The sequence below is a fragment of the Ostrea edulis genome, chromosome 4, assembly GCF_947568905.1.
Source record: "Ostrea edulis chromosome 4, xbOstEdul1.1, whole genome shotgun sequence".
In the NCBI taxonomy this organism is placed as follows: Eukaryota; Metazoa; Mollusca; class Bivalvia; order Ostreida; family Ostreidae; genus Ostrea; species Ostrea edulis.
In genome coordinates this window covers 82,955,657-82,978,034 of record NC_079167.1, presented here as the reverse complement: position 1 = coordinate 82,978,034, position 22,378 = coordinate 82,955,657, and the positions used below count along the sequence as shown (strand labels likewise).

Sequence of the window (22,378 nt, the reverse complement as noted above, 5' to 3'; positions counted from 1 at the left end):
GGTTTAACTGTAGTCTATCACTGTATACAGCCTGGATTTCAATGAAGTTTTATTTTCATTGTAGGCCAAAATCATGAATTATGTAATGAGTATCATCAAGCTTTTCAGAGACTGGACAAAGAAACGGCTTCATAAATAACATTACTGTGAGCAAATGTAACATACAGTGATCAGACGATCTAGATAGCAATATAAATCCCTCCATAAAATGTAACTCAACATACAATGATCTAACGATCTAGATAGTAATATAAATCCCTCCATACCTTGACATCCAGAGGCTGTGTAGTTCCAATATCCCTCGATACACTGGTCACAATAGCGGTTCTCCGTGCCTGGCATGCAGGTGCATTGACCCGTGACAAGGTCGCACTGAGTGCTCGCTGAGGCAAGGCCACAATTACAGTCACGGCAGCCCGTACAGCTATCAAATCCATAGGTGTCAGGCTAAATAATCATCAAAAATAAAACTAGGCATCAGACTGAATTAAAAATATAGAAGTTCAAACTTGAACTCTAGTATCACCATGGTTCTGCACCAAAAACGAGTATCACATAAGAAACAATTGATCATGCTTGACTGACCTTGCACCTGTCACAGTTGGGTCCCTCCACATTCGGCTGACATTGACAGGTTCCTGATTCACGGTCACATGACACAGAACCACACTGATCACAAGTACATGCTGGAAACAGGAAAAAAAATTTCATTCATATCCACACAAGAATTTCCAGACATCAAACATACAATATAAAAATCACATTAAACTGTATTTTCAAACTGAATTTATGTCAATACCTTGACAGTTTTTGAGGTTGATGGCATCGCCATGGTACCAGTCTTGACAGTAGGCACAGCCCGGCCCCATGGTGTGGTTCAGACATTTCAGGCATTCTCCGGAAGAGAGACTGCAGGCTTCAGGGTCCGTCATATTGATGTTACCAGAACACTGGCATGGACGACACTCCTCTCCCTCCATAGTCGGGTCACCATAGTAACCAGGAGCACACCTAATGAGTTAAATTCTAGGACTAAACACATGTACAGCATTTCTACGGTTCTCTAAATTTACATTTTTCTGCAATTTCAATCATTATACATGTACTTTTTTTTTTTTTTTTTTAAGAATTTAAATAAATTTCTCATCATATATGATAGGTGGAGTCTCACCGTTCACATCTCGAGCCAGTGTAGCCAGGAAGACAATCGCATGAGTACACCGTGCCATCATAGACATCACACCCAGAGGCAAAGCTGCAAAACAGTTCATCATAAAGGTCCGAGTACACATCATACAGATTCTTTATCAAAATAAAGACTTGTTACTGAGTTTACATGTGATACTGACTTGTTACTGAGTTTACATGTGATACTGACTTGTTACTGAGTTTACATGTATTACTGACTTGTTACAGAGTTTACATGTATTACTGACTTGTTACAGAGTTTACATGTATTACTGACTTGTTACTGAGTTTACATGTATTACTGACTTGTACTGACTTGTTACTGAGTTTACATGTGATACTGACTTGTTACAGAGTTTACATGTGATACTGACTTGTTACTGAGTTTACATGTGATACTGACTTGTTACTGAGTTTACATGTATTACTGACTTGTTAATAAGTTTACATGTGATACTGACTTGTACTGACTTGTTAATGAGTTTACATGTGATACTGACTTGTTACTGAGTTTACATGTGATACTGACTTGTTACTGAGTTTACATGTAATACTGAGTTCACATGTGATACTGACTTGTTAATGAGTTTACGTGTGATACTGACTTGTTACTGAGTTTATATGTAATACTGAGTTTACATGTGATACTGACTTGTTACTGAGTTTACATGTATTACTGACTTGTTAATAAGTTTACATGTGATACTGACTTGTACTGACTTGTTAATGAGTTCACATGTGATACTGACTTGTTACTGAGTTTACATGTGATACTGACTTGTTACTGAGTTTACATGTGTTACTGGCTTGTTACAGAGTTTACATGTATTACTGACTTGTTACTGAGTTTACATGTGATACTGAGTTTACATGTGATACTGACTTGTTACTGAGTTTACATGTGATACTGACTTGTTACTGAGTTTACATGTATTACTGACTTGTTACTGAGTTTACTGACTTGTTACTGAGTTTACATGTGATACTGACTTGTTACTGAGTTTACTGACTTGTTACTGAGTTTACATGTATTACTGACTTGTTACAGAGTTTACATGTGATACTGACTTGTTACTGAGTTTACATGTGATACTGACTTGTTACAGAGTTTACATGTGATACTGACTTGTTACAGAGTTTACATGTGATACTGACTTGTTACAGAGTTTACATGTATTACTGACTTGTTACAGAGTTTACATGTATTACTGACTTGTTACTGAGTTTACATGTATTACTGACTTGTTACTGAGTTTACATGTATTACTGACTTGTTACAGAGTTTACATGTGATACTGACTTGTTACTGAGTTTACATGTATTACTGACTTGTTACAGAGTTTACATGTGATACTGACTTGTTACAGAGTTTACATGTGATACTGACTTGTTACAGAGTTTACATGTATTACTGACTTGTTACAGAGTTTACATGTATTACTGACTTGTTACTGAGTTTACTGACTTGTTACTGAGTTTACATGTATTACTGACTTGTTACTGAGTTTACATGTGATACTGACTTGTTACTGAGTTTACATGAGATACTGACTTGTTACTGAGTTTACATGTATTACTGACTTGTTACTGAGTTTACATGTATTACTGACTTGTTACAGAGTTTACATGTGATACTGACTTGTTACTGAGTTTACATGAGATACTGACTTGTTACAGAGTTTACATGTATTACTGACTTGTTACTGAGTTTACATGTATTACTGACTTGTTACTGAGTTTACATGTGATACTGACTTGTTACTGAGTTTATATGTGATACTGACTTGTTACTGAGTTTACATGTATTACTGACTTGTTACTGAGTTTACATGTGATACTGACTTGTTACTGAGTTTACATGTGATACTGACTTGTTACTGAGTTTACATGAGATACTGACTTGTTACAGAGTTTACATGTGATACTGACTTGTTACTGAGTTTACATGAGATACTGACTTGTTACAGAGTTTACATGTATTACTGACTTGTTACTGAGTTTACATGTATTACTGACTTGTTACTGAGTTTACATGTGATACTGACTTGTTACTGAGTTTATATGTGATACTGACTTGTTACTGAGTTTACATGTATTACTGACTTGTTACTGAGTTTACATGTGATACTGACTTGTTACTGAGTTTACATGTGATACTGACTTGTTACTGAGTTTACATGAGATACTGACTTGTTACTGAGTTTATATGTGATACTGACTTGTTACTGAGTTTACATGTGATACTGACTTGTTACTGAGTTTACTGACTTGTTACTGAGTTTACATGTGATACTGACTTGTTACTGAGTTTACATGTGATACTGACTTGTTACTGAGTTTACATGTGATACTGACTTGTTACTGAGTTTACTGACTTGTTACAGAGTTTACATGTGATACTGACTTGTTACTGAGTTTACTGACTTGTTACAGAGTTTACATGTGATACTGACTTGTTACTGAGTTTATATGTGATACTGACTTGTTACTGAGTTTACTGACTTGTTACAGAGTTTACATGTGATACTGACTTGTTACTGAGTTTACATGTGATACTGACTTGTTACTGAGTTTACTGACTTGTTACAGAGTTTACATGTGATACTGACTTGTTACTGAGTTTATATGTGATACTGACTTGTTACTGAGTTTACATGTGATACTGACTTGTTACTGAGTTTACTGACTTGTTACTGAGTTTATATGTGATACTGACTTGTTACTCTGTATAGGCAGTGGACAGCTGCATATCTGACAAACACCTGTTGTAGCATCACCATAGTAACCAGGTAAACATTCAGCACAATGCTTTCCCATGGTGTTGTCTCTACAACTCTGTCAAAAAATTCAACATCTATTTATAAAATATTAGGTAAACTATATTCGAAGTCCTCAGTCACCATATTTATCAAAATTAAAGCTAGATTTGTATGATGTTTGCTGAACTTATCATTCACAATTAAAGCTAGATTCGTATGATGTTTGTTGAACTTATCATTCACAGTTACAGTAAAAATCGTCTGATGTTTGCTGACCTGACATTCTCCTGTCTCAGTGTCACATGCATCTGAGTGACCATGACAATTACATGGGATACACACTCCTCGATATGGCGTCTTCGATGACCTGTAGTACCCTGGGGCACAGTCCTAAAATAACATACATATATAATAAAATATACAATAAAATCTATAATAAAATATACATGAAAATATATACAAGACCTCTTCCTAAACAAAGAAAAATCCTTGAAAAAAACATTGATGTAAAAGATACATTTTTAATATATGTGGGTATAATATTTCAGTCAACCCTCCTTGTTAAGGTGTACACCAGGTGTTGTTATAAACACTGTAGTTTATACCTGTTGTACACAAGTTGTTGTGACATAGTCTGTACCTGTAGGGTTGTTATATAGTCTGTACCTGACAACTGGATCCAACATATCCCATAGGGCATTGACACTGTTCTACACTACTGGCCAGTTGTACAGGGGCTGGGGTCGTTGTTTTTTCTCCATCACCAAACCAACCACCAAACCAGGAACCATCATCATCACCATTCACACCTGTTGTCGTCTCAACTTGTTGTTCTGCCTGATCAAGCTCAACGTCCATCAGTCTGTAACATTACAATAAAATATAGAAAGAGGCTGTCTGTAAAACAGGACACAGCCAAAATCAACAGCACTTACAGACAAAATATCCTGTAACACTGAAATTAGCTGAAATCAACATCACTTACAGACAAAATATCCTGTAACACTGAAATCAACCATACTACAAAAATATCCTGTAACAATGAAGTCAACCACACTACAGACAAAAAATCCTGTAACAATGAAGTCAACCATACTACAGACAAAAATATCCTGTAACAATGAAGTCAACCATACTACGGACAAAAATATCCTGTAACAATGAAGTCAACCACACTACAGACAAAAATATCCTGTAACAATGAAATAAACCACACTACGGACAAAAATATCCTGTAACAATGAAGTCAACCACACTACAGACAAAAATATCCTGTAACAATGAAATAAACCACACTACGGACAAAAATATCCTGTAACAATGAAATAAACCACACTACAGACAAAAATATCCTATAACAATGAAGTCAACCATACTACAGACAAAAATATCCTGTAACAATGAAATCAACCATACTACAGACAAAAATATCCTGTAACAATGAAGTCAAACACACTACAGACAAAAATATCCTGTAACAATGAAGTCAAACACACTACAGACAAAAATATCCTGTAACAATGAAATCAACCACACTACAGACAAAAATATCCTGTAACAATGAAATCAACCACACTACAGACAAAAATATCCTGTAACAATGAAGTCAACCACACTACAGACAAAAATATCCTGTAACAATGAAGTCAACCATACTACAGACAAAAATATCCTGTAACAATGAAATCAACCACACTACAGACAAAAATATCCTGTAACAATGAAGTCAACCATACTACAGACAAAAATATCCTGTAACAATGAAATCAACCACACTACAGACAAAAATATCCTGTAACAATGAAATCAACCACACTACAGACAAAAATATCCTGTAACAATGAAGTCAACCACACTACAGACAAAAATATCCTGTAACAATGAAGTCAAACACACTACAGACAAAAATATCCTGTAACAATGAAATCAACCACACTACAGACAAAAATATCCTGTAACAATGAAATCAACCACACTACAGACAAAAATATCCTGTAACAATGAAGTCAAACACACTACAGACAAAAATATCCTGTAACAATGAAGTCAAACACACTACAGACAAAAATATCCTGTAACAATGAAGTCAAACACACTACAGACAAAAACATCCTGTAACAATGAAGTCAACCACACTACAGACAAAAATATCCTGTAACAATGAAGTCAACCATACTACAGACAAAAATATCCTGTAACAATGAAATCAACCACACTACAGACAAAAATATCCTGTAACAATGAAATCAACCACACTACAGACAAAAATATCCTGTAACAATGAAATCAACCACACTACAGACAAAAATATCCTGTAACAATGAAGTCAACCATACTACAGACAAAAATATCCTGTAACAATGAAATCAACCACACTACAGACAAAAATATCCTGTAACAATGAAGTCAACCATACTACAGACAAAAATATCCTGTAACAATGAAGTCAAACACACTACAGACAAAAACATCCTGTAACAATGAAGTCAACCACACTACAGACAAAAATATCCTGTAACAATGAAGTCAACCACAAGATGTACACGTACAACTAAACGTTCATCCCTTCCAGTTTAAATCAGCACACTTAGTTACAACTTATCTAGACATTCATCCCTTCCAATAAATCAGCACACTTAGTTACAACTTATCTAGACATTCATCCCTTCCAATAAATCAGCACACTTAGTTACAACTTATCTAGACATTCATCCCTTCCAGTTTAAATCAGCACACTTAGTTACAACTTATCTAGACATTCATCCCTTCCAGTTTAAATCAGCACACTTAGTTACAACTTATCTAGACATTCATCCCTTCCAGTTTAAATCAGCACACTTAGTTACAACTTATCTAGACATTCATCCCTTCCAGTTTAAATCAGAACACTTAGTTACAACTTATCTAGACATTCATCCCTTCCAATAAATCAGCACACTTAGTTACAACTTATCTAGACATTCATCCCTTCCAATAAATCAGCACACTTAGTTACAACTTATCTAGACATTCATCCCTTCCAGTTTAAATCAGCACACTTAGTTACAACTTATCTAGACATTCATCCCTTCCAGTTTAAATCAGCACACTTAGTTACAACTTATCTAGACATTCATCCCTTCCAGTTTAAATCAGAACACTTAGTTACAACTTATATACATGTATTTCTAAACCTGTACAACTAAACAATCTGTCACACCAGACTGAGAATGAGTTACCTGACTTCTGAACAACTAAACAATCTGTTACAAAAGACTGAGAATGAGTTACCTGATTTCTGTAAAACTAAACAATCTGTCATACAAGACTGAGAATGAGTTACTTGACTTCTGTACAACTAAACAATCTGTCATACAAGACTGAGGATGAGTTACCTGACTTCTGTACTAAACAATCTGTCATACAAGACTGAGAGTGAGTTACCTGACTTCTGTACTAAACAATCTGTCACACAAGACTGAGAATGAGTTACTTGACTTCTGTACTAAACAATCTGTCACACAAGACTGAGAATGAGTTACCTGACTTCTGTACAACTAAACAATCTGTCATACAAGACTGAGAATGAGTTACCTGACTTCTGTACTAAACAATCTGTCACACAGGACTGAGAATGAGTTACCTGACTTCTGTACAACTAAACAATCTGTTATACAAGACTGAGAATGAGTTACCTGACTTCTGTACTAAACAATCTGTCATACAAGACTGAGAGTGAGTTACCTGACTTCTGTACTAAACAATCTGTCACACAAGACTGAGAATGAGTTACCTGACTTCTGTACTAAACAATCTGTCATACAAGACTGAGAATGAGTTACCTGACTTCTGTACTAAACAATCTGTCATACAAGACTGAGAATGAGTTACCTGACTTCTGTACAACTAAACAATCAGTCATACAAGACTGAGAATGAGTTACCTGACTTCTGTACAACTAAACAATCTGTCATACAAGACTGAGAATGAGTTACCTGACTTCTGTACAACTAAACAATCTGTCACACAAGACTGAGAGTGAGTTACCTGACTTCTGTACAACTAAACAATCTGTCATACAAGACTGAGGATGAGTTACCTGACTTCTGTACAACTAAACAATCTGTCACACAAGACTGAGAGTGAGTTACCTGACTTCTGTACAACTAAACAATCTGTCATACAAGACTGAGAATGAGTTACCTGACTTCTGTACTAAACAATCTGTCACACAAGACTGAGAATGAGTTACCTGACTTCTGTGGTTGGAGTGAAGTAATTGGCTCGGATGTGAATTGCTGTGATGTCCACAAGGACCATCATAAAGGTTTCTCTGGATACGCCAAGGCCATCCTCTGCACGCACAAAGTTGTACTGCAAAACCATTCAAATGAAATGCGATACTGCACTCCTTAGCAGAACTATTACATCAGACATAGAGAGCTTTATGTGCGGTATCTACATCACTAACATATACAGTACCCACAACGTTATTCTTGACATGATAAATGATAGAAAAAGAACACAATACACGCACGGTAGGATAGGATACACGCATGATATGATAGGATACACGCACGATACGATAGGATACACGGTAAACCTGATAAACGCAAAACCTGATAAACGATCTTCACGATAAACCTGATAAACGCAAAAACACGATAAACGATCTTCACGATAAACCTGATAGAAATGTTGTAAATTTAGAAACAATTTAGACAGAACGAAAGTTTGATATGTACAAAATAATTACATTATGTTGATAATATTGAAGGATTTCAATACTCAATATATACCTAAAGCATATAATTTATTTATCCATGGTTGTACGTTTATTTTTGTTGTTTTTTTTAAAAATTCTATTTATGTTTTTTTAACGTCATTACAGCTAAAATCCGGAAGCTAAACTATATACGGTATTGAATTCATTATTTGATATCTACAGTGTATATGAATTTTCTCAGCCAATGATTTTAAAACGTATATTGTCACCTTGAATGTTTAATATATGAATCATACAGGGAGTGATTGATTTTTATCTTGCTTAACATCTCGCTCGAGAATATTTCACTCATATGGAGACGTAACCATGACCAGTGAAAAGCTTTTAAATTCAGGCTTATGCTCGGCAATTACGGCCATTGAGCAGTGAGGGTTTTTTAGTGTGCCACACCTACCGTGACACGGGGCGTCTATTTTTAAGGTCATCTCCGAGGACCCGTGGCATTCATACTTGATGCCGAGCGTTTAGCAATTAAACAGGGAATTAACAAAATGTAATATAATGTAGTGATATCATGCTTCAATAGCTCTCTTATTCTAATGTCTATTATCTTGGATATCAAATAAAACCAAGTAATATTTTGTGTGTAGTTAGGAGGGGGGTTACTTTGCATCAAGCTCTGAGTTCACCGCTCATTCAACAACTACAATTATTTTCATAATGACCGCTTTAAATACAATCCACTGCACTACACCATATGCTCATATGTTAGATATTTCTACACTATGAGTGATAATTGATAGTCATAAGTAATTGGAACATATTTATATGAATTGATATTTTGTTAACAAAAAATAAATAAACTATTAAAAACATATACGAAACCCGGCTTGATTTAAAGTCGCAATTTAGAAACGCTTTAAAATGTTTGTGTTTAGCATGTAAAAAATTCAAATAATCATCAAAACCAGCATAAATTTCCAGTATCTACATGTATGACTATTGGTACATGTGTACGTGTACAAATAAAAAAAAAAAAACGATGACAGCTGAATCGTGCCCAATTGAGCAGAATTTTGGGAGATGCAATATACCCTTGCACTCTTTTAAAACTTAATCTTCTAAATGTGTGAAATACAATGTCCCTGAGAATGTTTACTGTCAAAACACGGGTGATACACAAAATCAGATAGATAAGAATGCGCACAAGTTCAGTAGTTGGTATATAAGTTGAATACAGGTGAACAAAATCGGAAGAAAAAGAACCATTATTAAAATATATGTTATAAACAATGTAATTTACTGATTTTTCCTTTCAGATCGGAACTTCCTATTTCTCTGTTAGTGTTAATTACAAATAATTGTTTCTAGACAAGGAAATGTTTATGAACTCCAGATGAAGGAGCTTTCAGTTTTACTGTCCTCGGTTTACTCGGCAAACTACTGCCTACTTTCCAGATTACTTAGAATGAAATTATGATAAATTTTCACCCTCTCTGGACAGACATATAGCTCTTTTTCTGCCTTAAAATCGACAGCTTTATGTTCTCTTTCAAATATACTGTCTTTCCTTGATTCCTAAAAATAGCTTCTTTAACAAAACGAATAAAGCTTTTGGAAAGTATCTTACTTTTTCATGAGATTTAATATAAGATCCCAATAGTTTCCGAAGCTACACGATAAACGATTTTCAAGATAAACGGAAAACCTGATACACGCAAAATACGATACACGATAGACCTGATAAACACGAAACACGATAGAAAACGGAAAACCTGATACACGATAGGATAGGATACATGCAAGATATGATAGGATACATGCACGATAGGATAGGATACACGCACGATAGGATAGGATACACGCACAATAGGATAGGATACACGCACGATAGGATAGGATACACGCACGATAGGAATGTCAAGAATAACGTTGCGGGTACTGTAACTGTGCACTATTTGTGTTTATTGTGTACACTTAGTACAGGTATTTCACAGAAGTGGTGACATTTACCTCGTTCATTGTGATTTCAACAGGGGTGGTCGAAGTGGCCAATGGTGTTGAGCCATATCTGTGATACAAGGTCATGTTTCCACCCTAAAATTGAAGAGTTGACCTAATCACTGTTAGTTATACAATTCTTGGTGTCCTGTTTCCATAAACCATTCATCCATGTATTTACCTGGCATTTTTCTAGGTTTATGAACTATTGTAGTTTGTGCATTTGTTTATCAACTCAATGTAGTGTCCTTATCAACTTATGTTTGTTTATAAAACCATTGCAGTTTGTTTGTATTTACTTTAACAATGACATCAGATTTATGAACATTGTTTTTTTGTTTGTTTAAATTTACCTTTATGATGACATCTGGTCCACTTGGAAGTTCCCTCGTTTCATTTCCTCTGGGAGTCACATAGTACACCTCAAATCTCATCTTACCCCCGTAGGATTTCACCTTTTAAAAAAAGTTGTGCATTTAATTATGCTACAACTTGCATCAATATCACACACTGTAGTAAAACTGATGAAGTTTTCATTCAGGTTCGACTTCTCTCGTCCACTGATTCTTAAGATGATTTTTCAAACATTACACCCTATTTCTAAATGTTCTGGTCCACTGATTCTAAAGACAATTTTTCAAACATTACACCCTATTTATTAATGTTTCCCCTATGGAAGAGTGCTTGACCTTTCAATTAGAATGCACTTGGATCCCCTTTACCCACGTATGCTTTGTGTTAAAATCGGCTGAAATTGGCCCAGTGGTTCATAAAAAATAGAAATGTGAAAAGTTTACACCAAAGAAACACTAGACAAAAGTGGATCAGAAAAGCTAAAGTGAAATAACCAGGGAAAAAGAAATTAAAAAAATGAAGTCCTAGAAATCCGTTTGACTCTGACCTGATCTCCGAGGTAGGAATCCGAGACTATCCAGTACATGGGCTGGTTGGGGTCTGTGATTTTGGTGTCTGATTCCAGGACAGCTATGATGGTCTCGGATTCTCTCAGGGAGCCCTCGACTGTGTTTGTAACGTCCCATCCCAGCATGTCCTTTTGCTGAGGAAAATAAAATAAAAATCCTATAGTATTCTCCTCATCTTGTACCAGAATTCTACACAAACTTCAAATTCTTTACTGTATGCAGGCAACATGTTAATTAATAAATTTTGGAGAAGAAATATGTATCTACATGTACTTTATTACCTGTGCTCACACCAATGATTGGGGTCTGTATTACCTGTGCCCACACTTTTCATTATCTGTGCCCACAGAGTGAGATCTTATTCATTACCTGTGCCCACAGAGTGAGATCTTATTCATTACCTGTGCCCACAGAGTGAGATCTTATTCATTACCTGTGCCCACACTGAGTGAGACCTTTTCATTATCTGTGCCCACACTGAATGAGATCTTATTCACTATCTGTGCCCACACTAGGTGAGATCTTATTCATTACCTGTGCCCACACTGAGTGAGATCTTTTCATTATTTGTGCCCACACAGAGTGAGATCATTTTCATCATTGGTGCCCACACTGAGTGAGATCTTTTTTATTATCTGTGCCTGCATTGAGTGAGATTTTCTTCATCATTTGTGCCCACACATTAAATAATTAGTTTTTCTTACTTGTGTCCACACTAGTGGGGAGCTGCTACACCTTGAAGTTGTTCCGAAACAGAAACACTTGGTACAGCCTTTAGGGTTCCTGGGATCCAGATAAAAACTCCCAGACTCACAGGTTTCACAATTAGGGGCTGCAACATTTTCCTGAAATCAAATCAAAAATTCATTGAAAAGCACTACAAACATATACATGTACATGCAATATGCTGTGTAATTTTACCTTACAGAGACAGGTCCCACTGTTTGTGTCACAGCTTACCTTACAGAGACAGGCCCCACTGTCTGTCACAGCATACCTTACAGAGACAGGCCTCACTGTCTGTGTCACAGTGTACCTTACAGAGACAGGCCCCACTGTCTGTCACAGCTTACCTTACAGAGACAGGCCTCACTGTGTCACAGCTTACCTTACAGAGACAGGCCCCACTGTCTGTGTCACAGCGTACCTTACAGAGACAGGCCCCACTGTCTGTCACAGCTTACCTTACAGAGACAGGCCCCATTTCCCGTGTCACAGATCTGCTCCAGTGTACCCTGACTGTTACAGTTGCTGCATTCAGCACAGTATGGGAAGGAGTAGAACCCCGCTAAACAGTAGTCACACTTGCGTCCCCCGACATTGTCCTTACACCTACAGACAGATTATCACAATTCAATTTCCTCCTACAAACCCACTGACAGGCAGTATATAATACAGTACACATAGAAGCCCCCCCCCCCCCCCCCCCCCCCATCCGACATTGTCCTTACACCTACAGAACAGATTATCACAATTCAATTTCCTTCAACAAACCCACTGACAAGCAGTATATAATACAGTACACATAGCGATTACAGTCCCAGAATGGACATTCCAAAAATAACCAATGGTCCACTTACGTGCAATGTCCAGTGGTCTGGTCACAGTTCATGTCCCGATTCAGAACACCCTCAGCGTTACATTTACAGTCCTGTCAACAAATAACAGTGTCAGCTCATCTTTAAATCCGTGTACTGTTTACATCATTCTCATCATAGATTTAGTGAGAAAATGCCTAGTAACTCACCGTACATCCAACCAATGGATCAAAACCATAAGTAGCAGATACACAAGCATCACATCTCTCTCCCGTCACACGCGGGGGGCACATGCACTCTCCTGTCACTGGGCTGCACATTCCATAGGGACAATTACAGGCTGCAATCAGGCAATATACATGTACAATTAAGGTAATAAATGTGTACATCAGACAATATAACACTTAAACTGAATCCTAAAGGTCACCATTAAATGAAAAATCTCGTGTAGCAATGTGGTTCCTTTATGAGTGATTTATTACATTTATCTGTGATTTCTGTTAAAACTTTGTGTAACTTAATCTTATAAAACTGTCGATGTTGTGGCTAACTTTCGACAAACACATGTGCTAGGCATTCAGAGCTAATGAGAGTACAGTAACCCTGAGGACCTGTACATGCTTTATAGTGCAGGTCATTTATTCAAAAACTAAAATGCATAACAAGCATCAGAAAACAATAATATAACTGATATAACTGGTACCAATAAATGGTACCATTCCCAATGCCAAATATTATCAATTTTTCCCAATTTTGAAGCTAAATGTATGAAATGCCCTGTAACAAACAGCAAGGTCTTAGTCATTGGAGGCTCATAATTCACCTTGTGTATAACATTGTACACATAACTACATCAATATCTCATAATTCACCTTGTATACAACATTGTACACATAACTACATCAATATCTCATAATTCACCTTGTATACAACATTGTACACATAACTACATCAATATCTCATAATTCACCTTGTGTATAACATTGTACACATAACTACATCAATATCTCATAATTCACCTTGTATACAACATTGTACACATAACTACATCAATATCTCATAATTCACCTTGTGTATAACATTGTACACATAACTACATCAATATCTCATAATTCACCTTGTGTATAACATTGTACACATAACTACATCAATATCTCATAATTCACCTTGTATACAACATTGTACACATAACTACATCAACATCTTCCCTTCCTCTTAAATAGAAAGTAGAGGTCGATAAACTAGCACTCTTTTGTAAAATAGCAAACAATGAATACTTGTTTATTCTTTAAAATATGGATTATTCAATGCTAATTTTAAACAAATGCAATTTGTTGACATGAAAAGAAAATTCCAAATTTATTTTATTTTGATGCAAATTTCTCCGATTGAATAGATATCAGTACCATTAACGTAAGGTAGAAAAAACATTGGACAGTTATTCTGATCATCCTTTGTAACGTTCACTTACGTTTACAGCGGGGAAACCCATAATATCCCTCTCGACACTGTGTACACCGCTGGCCAATCACGTTTTCTCTACATTGACACTGTCCTCCAAAGTCAGAACACTCGAAGCTGAGAGAGCCATCCGTGTCACAGTCACAGGCGAGACCCCCATTGTTAAAATCCGTGGTTAAGGTGTAGATACCCGAGCGACAGAACTCCGTGTTATTTCTGTAATCAAAAAACAGAATGTATAAATCTGTGTCATCTCTGTATTGTAAAAATCAGGACTAAATAGTTTATACCATCAATTCAATACTTCTACAAAGAAAGAAAAGTAGGAAGGAAGGAGAGTGTGTGTGTGGAGGGGGTGGGGGGAGTAAATCGATATCTTTTACTTGCATATGAAAATAACTAACTACCCATGTAAAAATAACAGCAAAGGAATATTGTCCAAAAAAAAGGTGCCTGACAGGTACCTGTATATAAATCTGTGTTTAATTTTTCTCAGAAAATCTTTGAGCAACACTATCTCTTTGAAATCTTGCAACTAATCTTAGTTTAACAGATTAAGGTTTATAAATCTATTTATATTACTACTAAGTAATTAAAAATGCTCCCTGCATTATAAGGGATTTTTGGTCATTGTGAAGGTAAAAAGATTGTAAGTCTGTTGGTCACAATGTGGTCTGATGTAGATTTGTGTTGTAAAATGTTTATCATTTAATAACTTTTAAAGTGATGACTTAACAACGATGCCGACTGTCCTTACACAAGAAGAAACCCTGGTCCAATGCACGATTGTAAAAACTTGGCAGAGTTGTCGATAGGTTGCAAGTTCAAATCTGATGGGGAGAACTGCTGGATAGGCACAACCATCAGGTAATCCTACAGAGAAAGACAATGAATAAGTTTACCATTACTGATAAAGTTGAAACCACAACCTTTGCATTGTGTCACTGCACAAGGTTACATCCTAATATTGAACAAATGAAACAAGAGTTATGTTGTCAATTCACAAAATATATTTAAAAAATTTATGGATATCATTACAAAATCCGATCTGTTGTAATTTAAATTCATAAACTGACCAGCAAAATATTTCGTCCCATTGTGTTGTTGAACATGATCGTAAAGTTCCCAGGCTGAAGCGAGATCACATTCCTCAGCGTTCCATCAAACACGATTTGACTACGACAGCCGGTAACACTGGGGCAAAAACGAGGCTTAAAAGTGCCTAAAATAGACATCAATGAGTCAAATCATGAGGTCTGAGTATGATTAAAACTCAAGCATAAAATATAATTAGGTTCAAAGGTGCTTAAAATCAAAATTAAAACTTACTTATATTCTCATCCTTATCAGTGCTCTTTGAATTCATGTCAAATGTACATATCCATAAAATCCCCATATTCATAAATAAATTTTACATATTAGGATATAGAAGTCATGAAGAAAGTGTACAAGTTATAGTCAAACTTTCCAGTCCTTATGTGCATGACAATAATTCTCTTGTTGAGTCCTCTGGTTATCTCACCTGTGATTGGAGGATAATTCTCTTGTTGGCCCCTGATTATCTCACCTGTGATTGGAGGATAATTCTCTTGTTGGAACCCTCTCTGATATCTCACCTGTGATTGGAGGAAATCCTTCTGTGTGCAAGGTCACAGGAAGGTCAGCGCCTGCATCGGTCGGCATGTAAAAGTGAACCAAGATCACATACTGTCCTGGATTTTTGATGTTTCCCCTCAGCTCCACAAATCTCTGAAAAGGATTCAAAGTACAACATATACATGTAAATTTAACATTCCTAATGTTTCTTTACAAACTGTAATGATAGCCGAATCCTCACGAATGCAATCCAGTTGTAGACAATGTGCAAATGAATCTTGATCGTAATAACTGGAATGTAACAGTGCACGAGGTGAATTACAATGCTTCACGGTGGCACATGTTTCATCATCACATTCAGGAAGAAATGGCTATCAAGTGGTGAAGATATCAAAGGCAAAAACATTGGGAATGTAAATATAATGCTGTGTATTGACACACTTACATGAAATCTGTAATGGATGTGTTTTGACAAACTTACATTAGTGCTGTTAAGTTCTATGAGCCCTGTTTCTTTTATGTAATTGGGCAATGTTGTAACCATCAGATCGGCATTTGGGGGGTCCTCAAAATCAATTCTCAGTCCACTGGAGGGGATGGTGTATCCTGAGGTCACACAACTAGTAAATATTTATAAAATTCATTTAGACAGCTTAACAAAAGTAACAGATACACAGTGTGCTTCATATTCCAATAGTCTGACAAGATCCACAAAATCCCGAAATCTGAACTACAAAGAACTGGGGATTCATTAGTTTATTCTGAAATGTGAACACTTACATTCCATTGATCCGGATACAGATGATGCTGGGTCTGATGTACCCGAGGGACCATTCATCATATGGGATGGCTACCACCGAGCCCTATAGCGAAATACACAACAGAATAAAATACAGTAAAACAAAGTCCAGATAAAATACAGAGGAACACAGTTTTTGAGTAGCAGTAACATGAGACCTTCATTAAGTGCCAAGCAAAGATCGGAATTTTGAAGCCAAATATCAGAATCCAAGAAATTTCCAATCCCCCGAATAACCTTGACCTTGCTCAAATGACCTAGATTCTATTCTGAGGCATGGCATATCATAGGACCAAAGCAAATGCTGTGTCAAGTATGGATTTCCAAATCCTCTGTAATAAAAAGTTTTGCCCTAGACAAATTTTTCACTTTTTATGACATTGACCTTGGGTAAATGACATTGAATAATGGGCATCACAAGTTGCCTGGCAATAAACAGCATGGTACAGCTATTATTTGTTATTTGATCTTGAGATAAGGTCATATGAAGGTCACATGGGAAAATACTGCATGTACATTGTCAAATGTATATATGCCAAATATCAATCCAAGGTTGGCTTGAACAATAATTTCATATTTCACTGTGTGCATGACCTTGGTCTTGGTCAAATAACCTTGATTCGAGCAATGAATATCATCTAGCCAAAACATCTGTGTCAAATTTGAACATCTAATACCTCTGTAATACAAAGTTTTATCCTGGACATAGAAAGCAAGACTCCAAAACAATGCCTCCCTTTGCAATGAAGAGGAGACATAATTGAGCTTGATAAACCTATAAATGGTCATAAAAAACTGACTGTAAAATGAGTTAGAATGAAGTGAAACTGGCACAGACTTACAATGGCGACGTCCACAGTTTCATCCCCGGTGACTTGAATCTGTACGGTATCATTGATTGTGATGACAGACGGCATGTCGTCAATGTTCTTCATCACCTGTCTACACAGCACACTGTCAAACACAGCAGAAACCAAGATCATAGTCATTCTGATTACAGTCAAACATGCTTAAAACAAATTTATGCTTATTGTAAAGTGATAGTTATTATCCTATGAGAGGAAAATGATTGATAAAAATCTTATTGTATGTAACAAAGTTAGGTTATAACAAACTGTTTTTCGCTGGTCCTGGAGGTTCATTAAACCCTGATTTATTGGACTTCCAATAAATTCCATATTTCTTTGACAAAAAATCTCCAAACAACTGAACGTTACATGTGCACAACTTAAAATGGTGGTCTGTTTAATGACAGCCTACCTATACTGACAGCTGTACAGCAGGACTACCCGTGGTACACAACTTAAAATGGTGGTCTGTTTAATGACAGCCTACCTATACTGACAGCTGTACAGCAGGACTACCCGTGGTACACAACTTAAAATGGTGGTCTGTTTAATGACAGCCTACCTATACTGACAGCTGTACAGCAGGACTACCCGTGGTACACAACTTAAAATGGTGGTCTGTTTAATGACAGCCTACCTATACTGACAGCTGTACAGCAGGACTACCCGTGGTACACAACTTAAAATGGTGGTCTGTTTAATGACAGCCTACCTATACTGACAGCTGTACAGCAGGACGGTACCCGTGGTACACAACTTAAAATGGTGGTCTGTTTAATGACAGCCTACCTATACTGACAGCTGTACAGCAGGACGGTACCCGTGGTACTTTGGCCATCAACATTGGCTGAGACGTCCAACTCCTGGGTTCTATTAGACAAGGCAAAGTAGTTAAACACCAGTACATAATCTCCTGGCCGTGGCACACGCAGGTTAAGGTTCAGATCTCTCTGTAATTGTGTAAATTGCAAAAGTTAAAATTTCAAGAAATGTGCAATTTATCCTTAAATTCAGAGGGTGGCATTTTCTGTTTTGCTTTGAATTTTTTTTGGTGGTTTGCTACTACAGATTTTAGGAGTTGTGTACATACCTGGGCATTGTCAATCTGGGCCAGGGTAGGAATTCCTAGTTCATCAAGAACGATCTGATTGGGAAACACCTGAGTAGGTATCTGGCTGCCATTACGATCGATCACAAACCCGTTCTCTCCAGTCACAGTGGGGAATTTCTGTAGGTCTGGGTACTCATAAACCACACATCTACAGAACAAAATAGAGATTGGTATACACTGGTCTGTAACAGTCTGGGAACTCATATACACTGATCTGAACTAGTCTGAGAACTCATATACACTGATCTGAACCAGTCGGTTGAAACAATCAGAGCATCACTTTCACTTTTTGAATTAAAATCTTCATTTGTACTTGTTTTTCTGTTGATATTAGTACAATTGATGACCGTGTTATGAACACTGTACTTACGGCCCCTGGTCCCCTGGTATACCGCACGGTCGAGTGACTTTCTCCTGTAGGACTGTTGCCTCATAGTACGCATCTGGTACCAACACCATGTAGTCCTACACAGAGAGCAGAAAATGAATCTTACTTTCACAAGAGCCACATTTATCTCATTACAAGATACCTTGGAGGAAATTCATTTAAAAACCTATTAATGGAAATTAACGGAGTGAGTTATCAAACAATATTCATTTGATTCTGAATTTTACTAACACCAAACCAAAGTTGACTTACAAGGAGCAAGATATCGGGAGAGCTGATGGAAACCTTCCAGCGACCCGGATTCAGGACAAACTCATAATCACGTCCACTGCCAACAGTCACAAACATTGGCTCATTGGCAATTTGAAAGAAAACTTCGCTGTTCTGTGTGACATCAGTGGGGTTCTGGGGTTTCAACATCACTTGTCCACGTAGCACCTTGTCATTGACATTGACATAGCGATAAATCAGGCGGTAGAGACTGGGCTTCTTAATCTCTATGTCCATCTCCACTTCAGGCTGAAAAACAAAAAGATGTATTGACATTGAGAAGAAAAGGCAATGTTTTACTTGTTCCAGATGTATCTGCACTACATTTCATGTCTTAATTAACAAGCCCAAGTCCAACATTAAAGAGAAAGAATTTCCATAAAAAGACTGTCAAAAGTTACACTATTTCAGTCAAATCTACTAAAACTTCACCATTAAGAGACCCATGGGCCACATTGCTCACCTGAGTCACCTTGGCCCATATTCAAAGATTTTCCCTATAGATAAGATAAGATAAGTTTATTCCAAGTTTGGGTCCAGAGGGCGTAACAGTAAGAAAGTTTATAAAGATGGAAATTCAAAAAAGAAAGAAAGTTTACAACATTAACTACAGGTTACATAAACTGCAAACTGCATGTGGATGCAGCATGTTTTCCCTATATATTCACATGTAAAACTTTGATGCCTATTGTGGCCCCAACCTACCCCTGAGGACTATGATTTTCACAAACTTGAATCTGCACTATGTTAGGAAGATTTTCTTGTAAATGTAAACTTTTCTGGCCCAGTGGTTCTTGAGAAAAAGATTTTTAAAGATTTTCCCTATATATCTGTACGTAAAACTTTGATTCCCTATTGTGGCCCCAACCTACCCAGGGGTCATGGTTTTAACAAACTTGAATCTGCACTATGTCTGGAAGCTTTCATGTAAATTTCAGTTCTTCTGGCGCAGTGGTTCTTGAGAAAATTCTCAATGACCCCATCCTATTTTTGCATTTTTATGATTATCCCCCCTTTGAAGAGAGCATGTCTCTTCATTCGAACAAAATTGAAAGCCCTTTACCCAAGGAAGCTTTGAATTTGGCCCAGTTGCATCTTGAGAAGTCAAAAATGTATATAATAAAAAATAAAAAAATAAAAATAAAAAATTACAGATGGACCGACAGACAACAAGTGATCAGAAACGCTCACTTTCAGCTCAGTAGAGCTAAAAATGAAAGTGAAACCCAAAACCTAAATTTACATTCCCTTCTATGCAAAAATGATCTAAATCAGTGTTGTACTATATTACCTGAATTGCTGTCAAAATGGCATAGCCTCTCCAGGAAAAGTTTGGAAAATATGTCTCATCGAATCCGTATCTGATCCTGGAGCCCTCTGGTGTTTGACCGTCTTCTATCTCATACTTGAATTGCTGAAGGGTGGGGTAAAAGTGGTTCCTCACTGGTCTGTAAAGTATGGAATAGATTCACCTTAATAATTCATTTATCAAAATGCACTTCATAAGCAGCAAAGTCTTGACTGCGATGTGAATGCATCCTTGAAAGCAATCTTCTGACCTAATACTCACATGTCACATCTACGCCCCCCGACACGAGGCTTACACAGACACTGTCCCGTTCTCTGCTCACACCTCAAATTAATGGATCCTCCACTGTCACAGTCACATTCTATAAATATTGCACAAACCTGTTATTTCACCAGTCTATGCGTACGTTTATCAAATCTATTTTCACTTGAAAAACATTTTTCTAAAGGTTTTTTTTTAAGCAGGAAAGGGCATTCAAGTTATTCACCTGTACAGCCAAATGGATTGGCTTCTGAGAGTCCATAAAATCCGCTGGCACAGGTGTCGCACCGACGGCCAACAACGTCCAGTTTACAGGAACACTGACCAGTACCTGAGTTACACATGTTCAGACCAGCCACTGTACCAGGGGCATAGCAGGAACATTCTGAAAGGAATATATACATGTAGTATGTCCATTACTCCAATACAATCAATGATAACAATAAAAATGTTACTACAGGAATGTGTTTTAGTAAAAATAAAGGCTAAGTCAACAATCTCACAAATTTCCAGTATATCCTGTCCTTTATGATGAAAACAGAAAAGTGAAATCTGCTGACATCCCGTTATATCACGTCTACAACTCACACAAACATCGACATAGTATCTTACCCTCACATCCGAGGGGGTTATTTCTGTCCAGGTTGTAGTAGCCCGGCATACACTGGTCACATATCCTCCCCAACACACGCTCCTTACATTCACACAGCTGACCCTTGATGACCTCCCCACAGCCCCCAAGGGGATACCCCGGAATCTCCTTGGCTCCATCAGGGTTACAATTACAATCTGCAATGAGAAAATCTTAAGTATACCTTACTGGAATAGATACTATGTTACCTGTATTTTGTGTCCTAATATGTAATTGTGATGCATAGATATATTATCCTCTACTCTGTGATTGTTGGATATAAAAAAATTTCCAACAAATTTTGAAATCTGTTATCATGGTTTTATCTCATTTTCTATTCCTTATCAGTAAATTTCACCACATGACATGTCAACACTGTAACACTGCTAAAAATAACAAGAGGCCCATGGGCCACATCGCTCACCTGAGTCACCTTGGTCCATATCAGAAGATTTTCCATATCTATTTGCATGTAAAACCGTAGTCCCTATTATGGCCCCAAACCTTCCCCTGGAGGCCATGGTTTTTGAAAACTTGAATCTACACTATGTCAGAAAGCTTTCATGTAAATGTGAACTTCTTTGGCCCAA

At 36.9% G+C, this 22,378-nt stretch overlaps 1 protein-coding gene across 1 annotated transcript in view; it reads right to left on the bottom strand.

The window, feature by feature from the left end:
* LOC125671498 (laminin subunit alpha-like) overlaps positions 1 to 22,378 on the bottom strand; it is a 76,394-nt gene that overhangs the window by 35,250 nt on the left and 18,766 nt on the right. Inside the window, exons 13-42 of the mRNA XM_056163980.1 lie at positions 21,770 to 21,946; positions 21,384 to 21,542; positions 21,158 to 21,257; positions 20,879 to 21,035; positions 19,570 to 19,836; positions 19,300 to 19,394; positions 18,909 to 19,077; positions 18,608 to 18,768; positions 17,813 to 17,924; positions 16,952 to 17,034; positions 16,653 to 16,791; positions 16,192 to 16,324; positions 15,652 to 15,797; positions 15,333 to 15,448; positions 14,586 to 14,791; positions 13,324 to 13,454; positions 13,157 to 13,227; positions 12,761 to 12,908; positions 12,281 to 12,421; positions 11,555 to 11,710; positions 11,007 to 11,108; positions 10,666 to 10,749; positions 8,179 to 8,300; positions 4,614 to 4,809; positions 4,224 to 4,337; positions 3,905 to 4,023; positions 1,172 to 1,255; positions 800 to 1,011; positions 586 to 686; positions 267 to 447 (exon numbers count right to left, since the gene is read on the bottom strand). Coding sequence (XP_056019955.1) covers positions 267 to 447; positions 586 to 686; positions 800 to 1,011; positions 1,172 to 1,255; positions 3,905 to 4,023; positions 4,224 to 4,337; positions 4,614 to 4,809; positions 8,179 to 8,300; positions 10,666 to 10,749; positions 11,007 to 11,108; positions 11,555 to 11,710; positions 12,281 to 12,421; positions 12,761 to 12,908; positions 13,157 to 13,227; positions 13,324 to 13,454; positions 14,586 to 14,791; positions 15,333 to 15,448; positions 15,652 to 15,797; positions 16,192 to 16,324; positions 16,653 to 16,791; positions 16,952 to 17,034; positions 17,813 to 17,924; positions 18,608 to 18,768; positions 18,909 to 19,077; positions 19,300 to 19,394; positions 19,570 to 19,836; positions 20,879 to 21,035; positions 21,158 to 21,257; positions 21,384 to 21,542; positions 21,770 to 21,946 — 4,182 coding nt within the window. The remainder of the gene's footprint in view (positions 1 to 266; positions 448 to 585; positions 687 to 799; positions 1,012 to 1,171; positions 1,256 to 3,904; positions 4,024 to 4,223; positions 4,338 to 4,613; positions 4,810 to 8,178; positions 8,301 to 10,665; positions 10,750 to 11,006; positions 11,109 to 11,554; positions 11,711 to 12,280; positions 12,422 to 12,760; positions 12,909 to 13,156; positions 13,228 to 13,323; positions 13,455 to 14,585; positions 14,792 to 15,332; positions 15,449 to 15,651; positions 15,798 to 16,191; positions 16,325 to 16,652; positions 16,792 to 16,951; positions 17,035 to 17,812; positions 17,925 to 18,607; positions 18,769 to 18,908; positions 19,078 to 19,299; positions 19,395 to 19,569; positions 19,837 to 20,878; positions 21,036 to 21,157; positions 21,258 to 21,383; positions 21,543 to 21,769; positions 21,947 to 22,378) is intronic.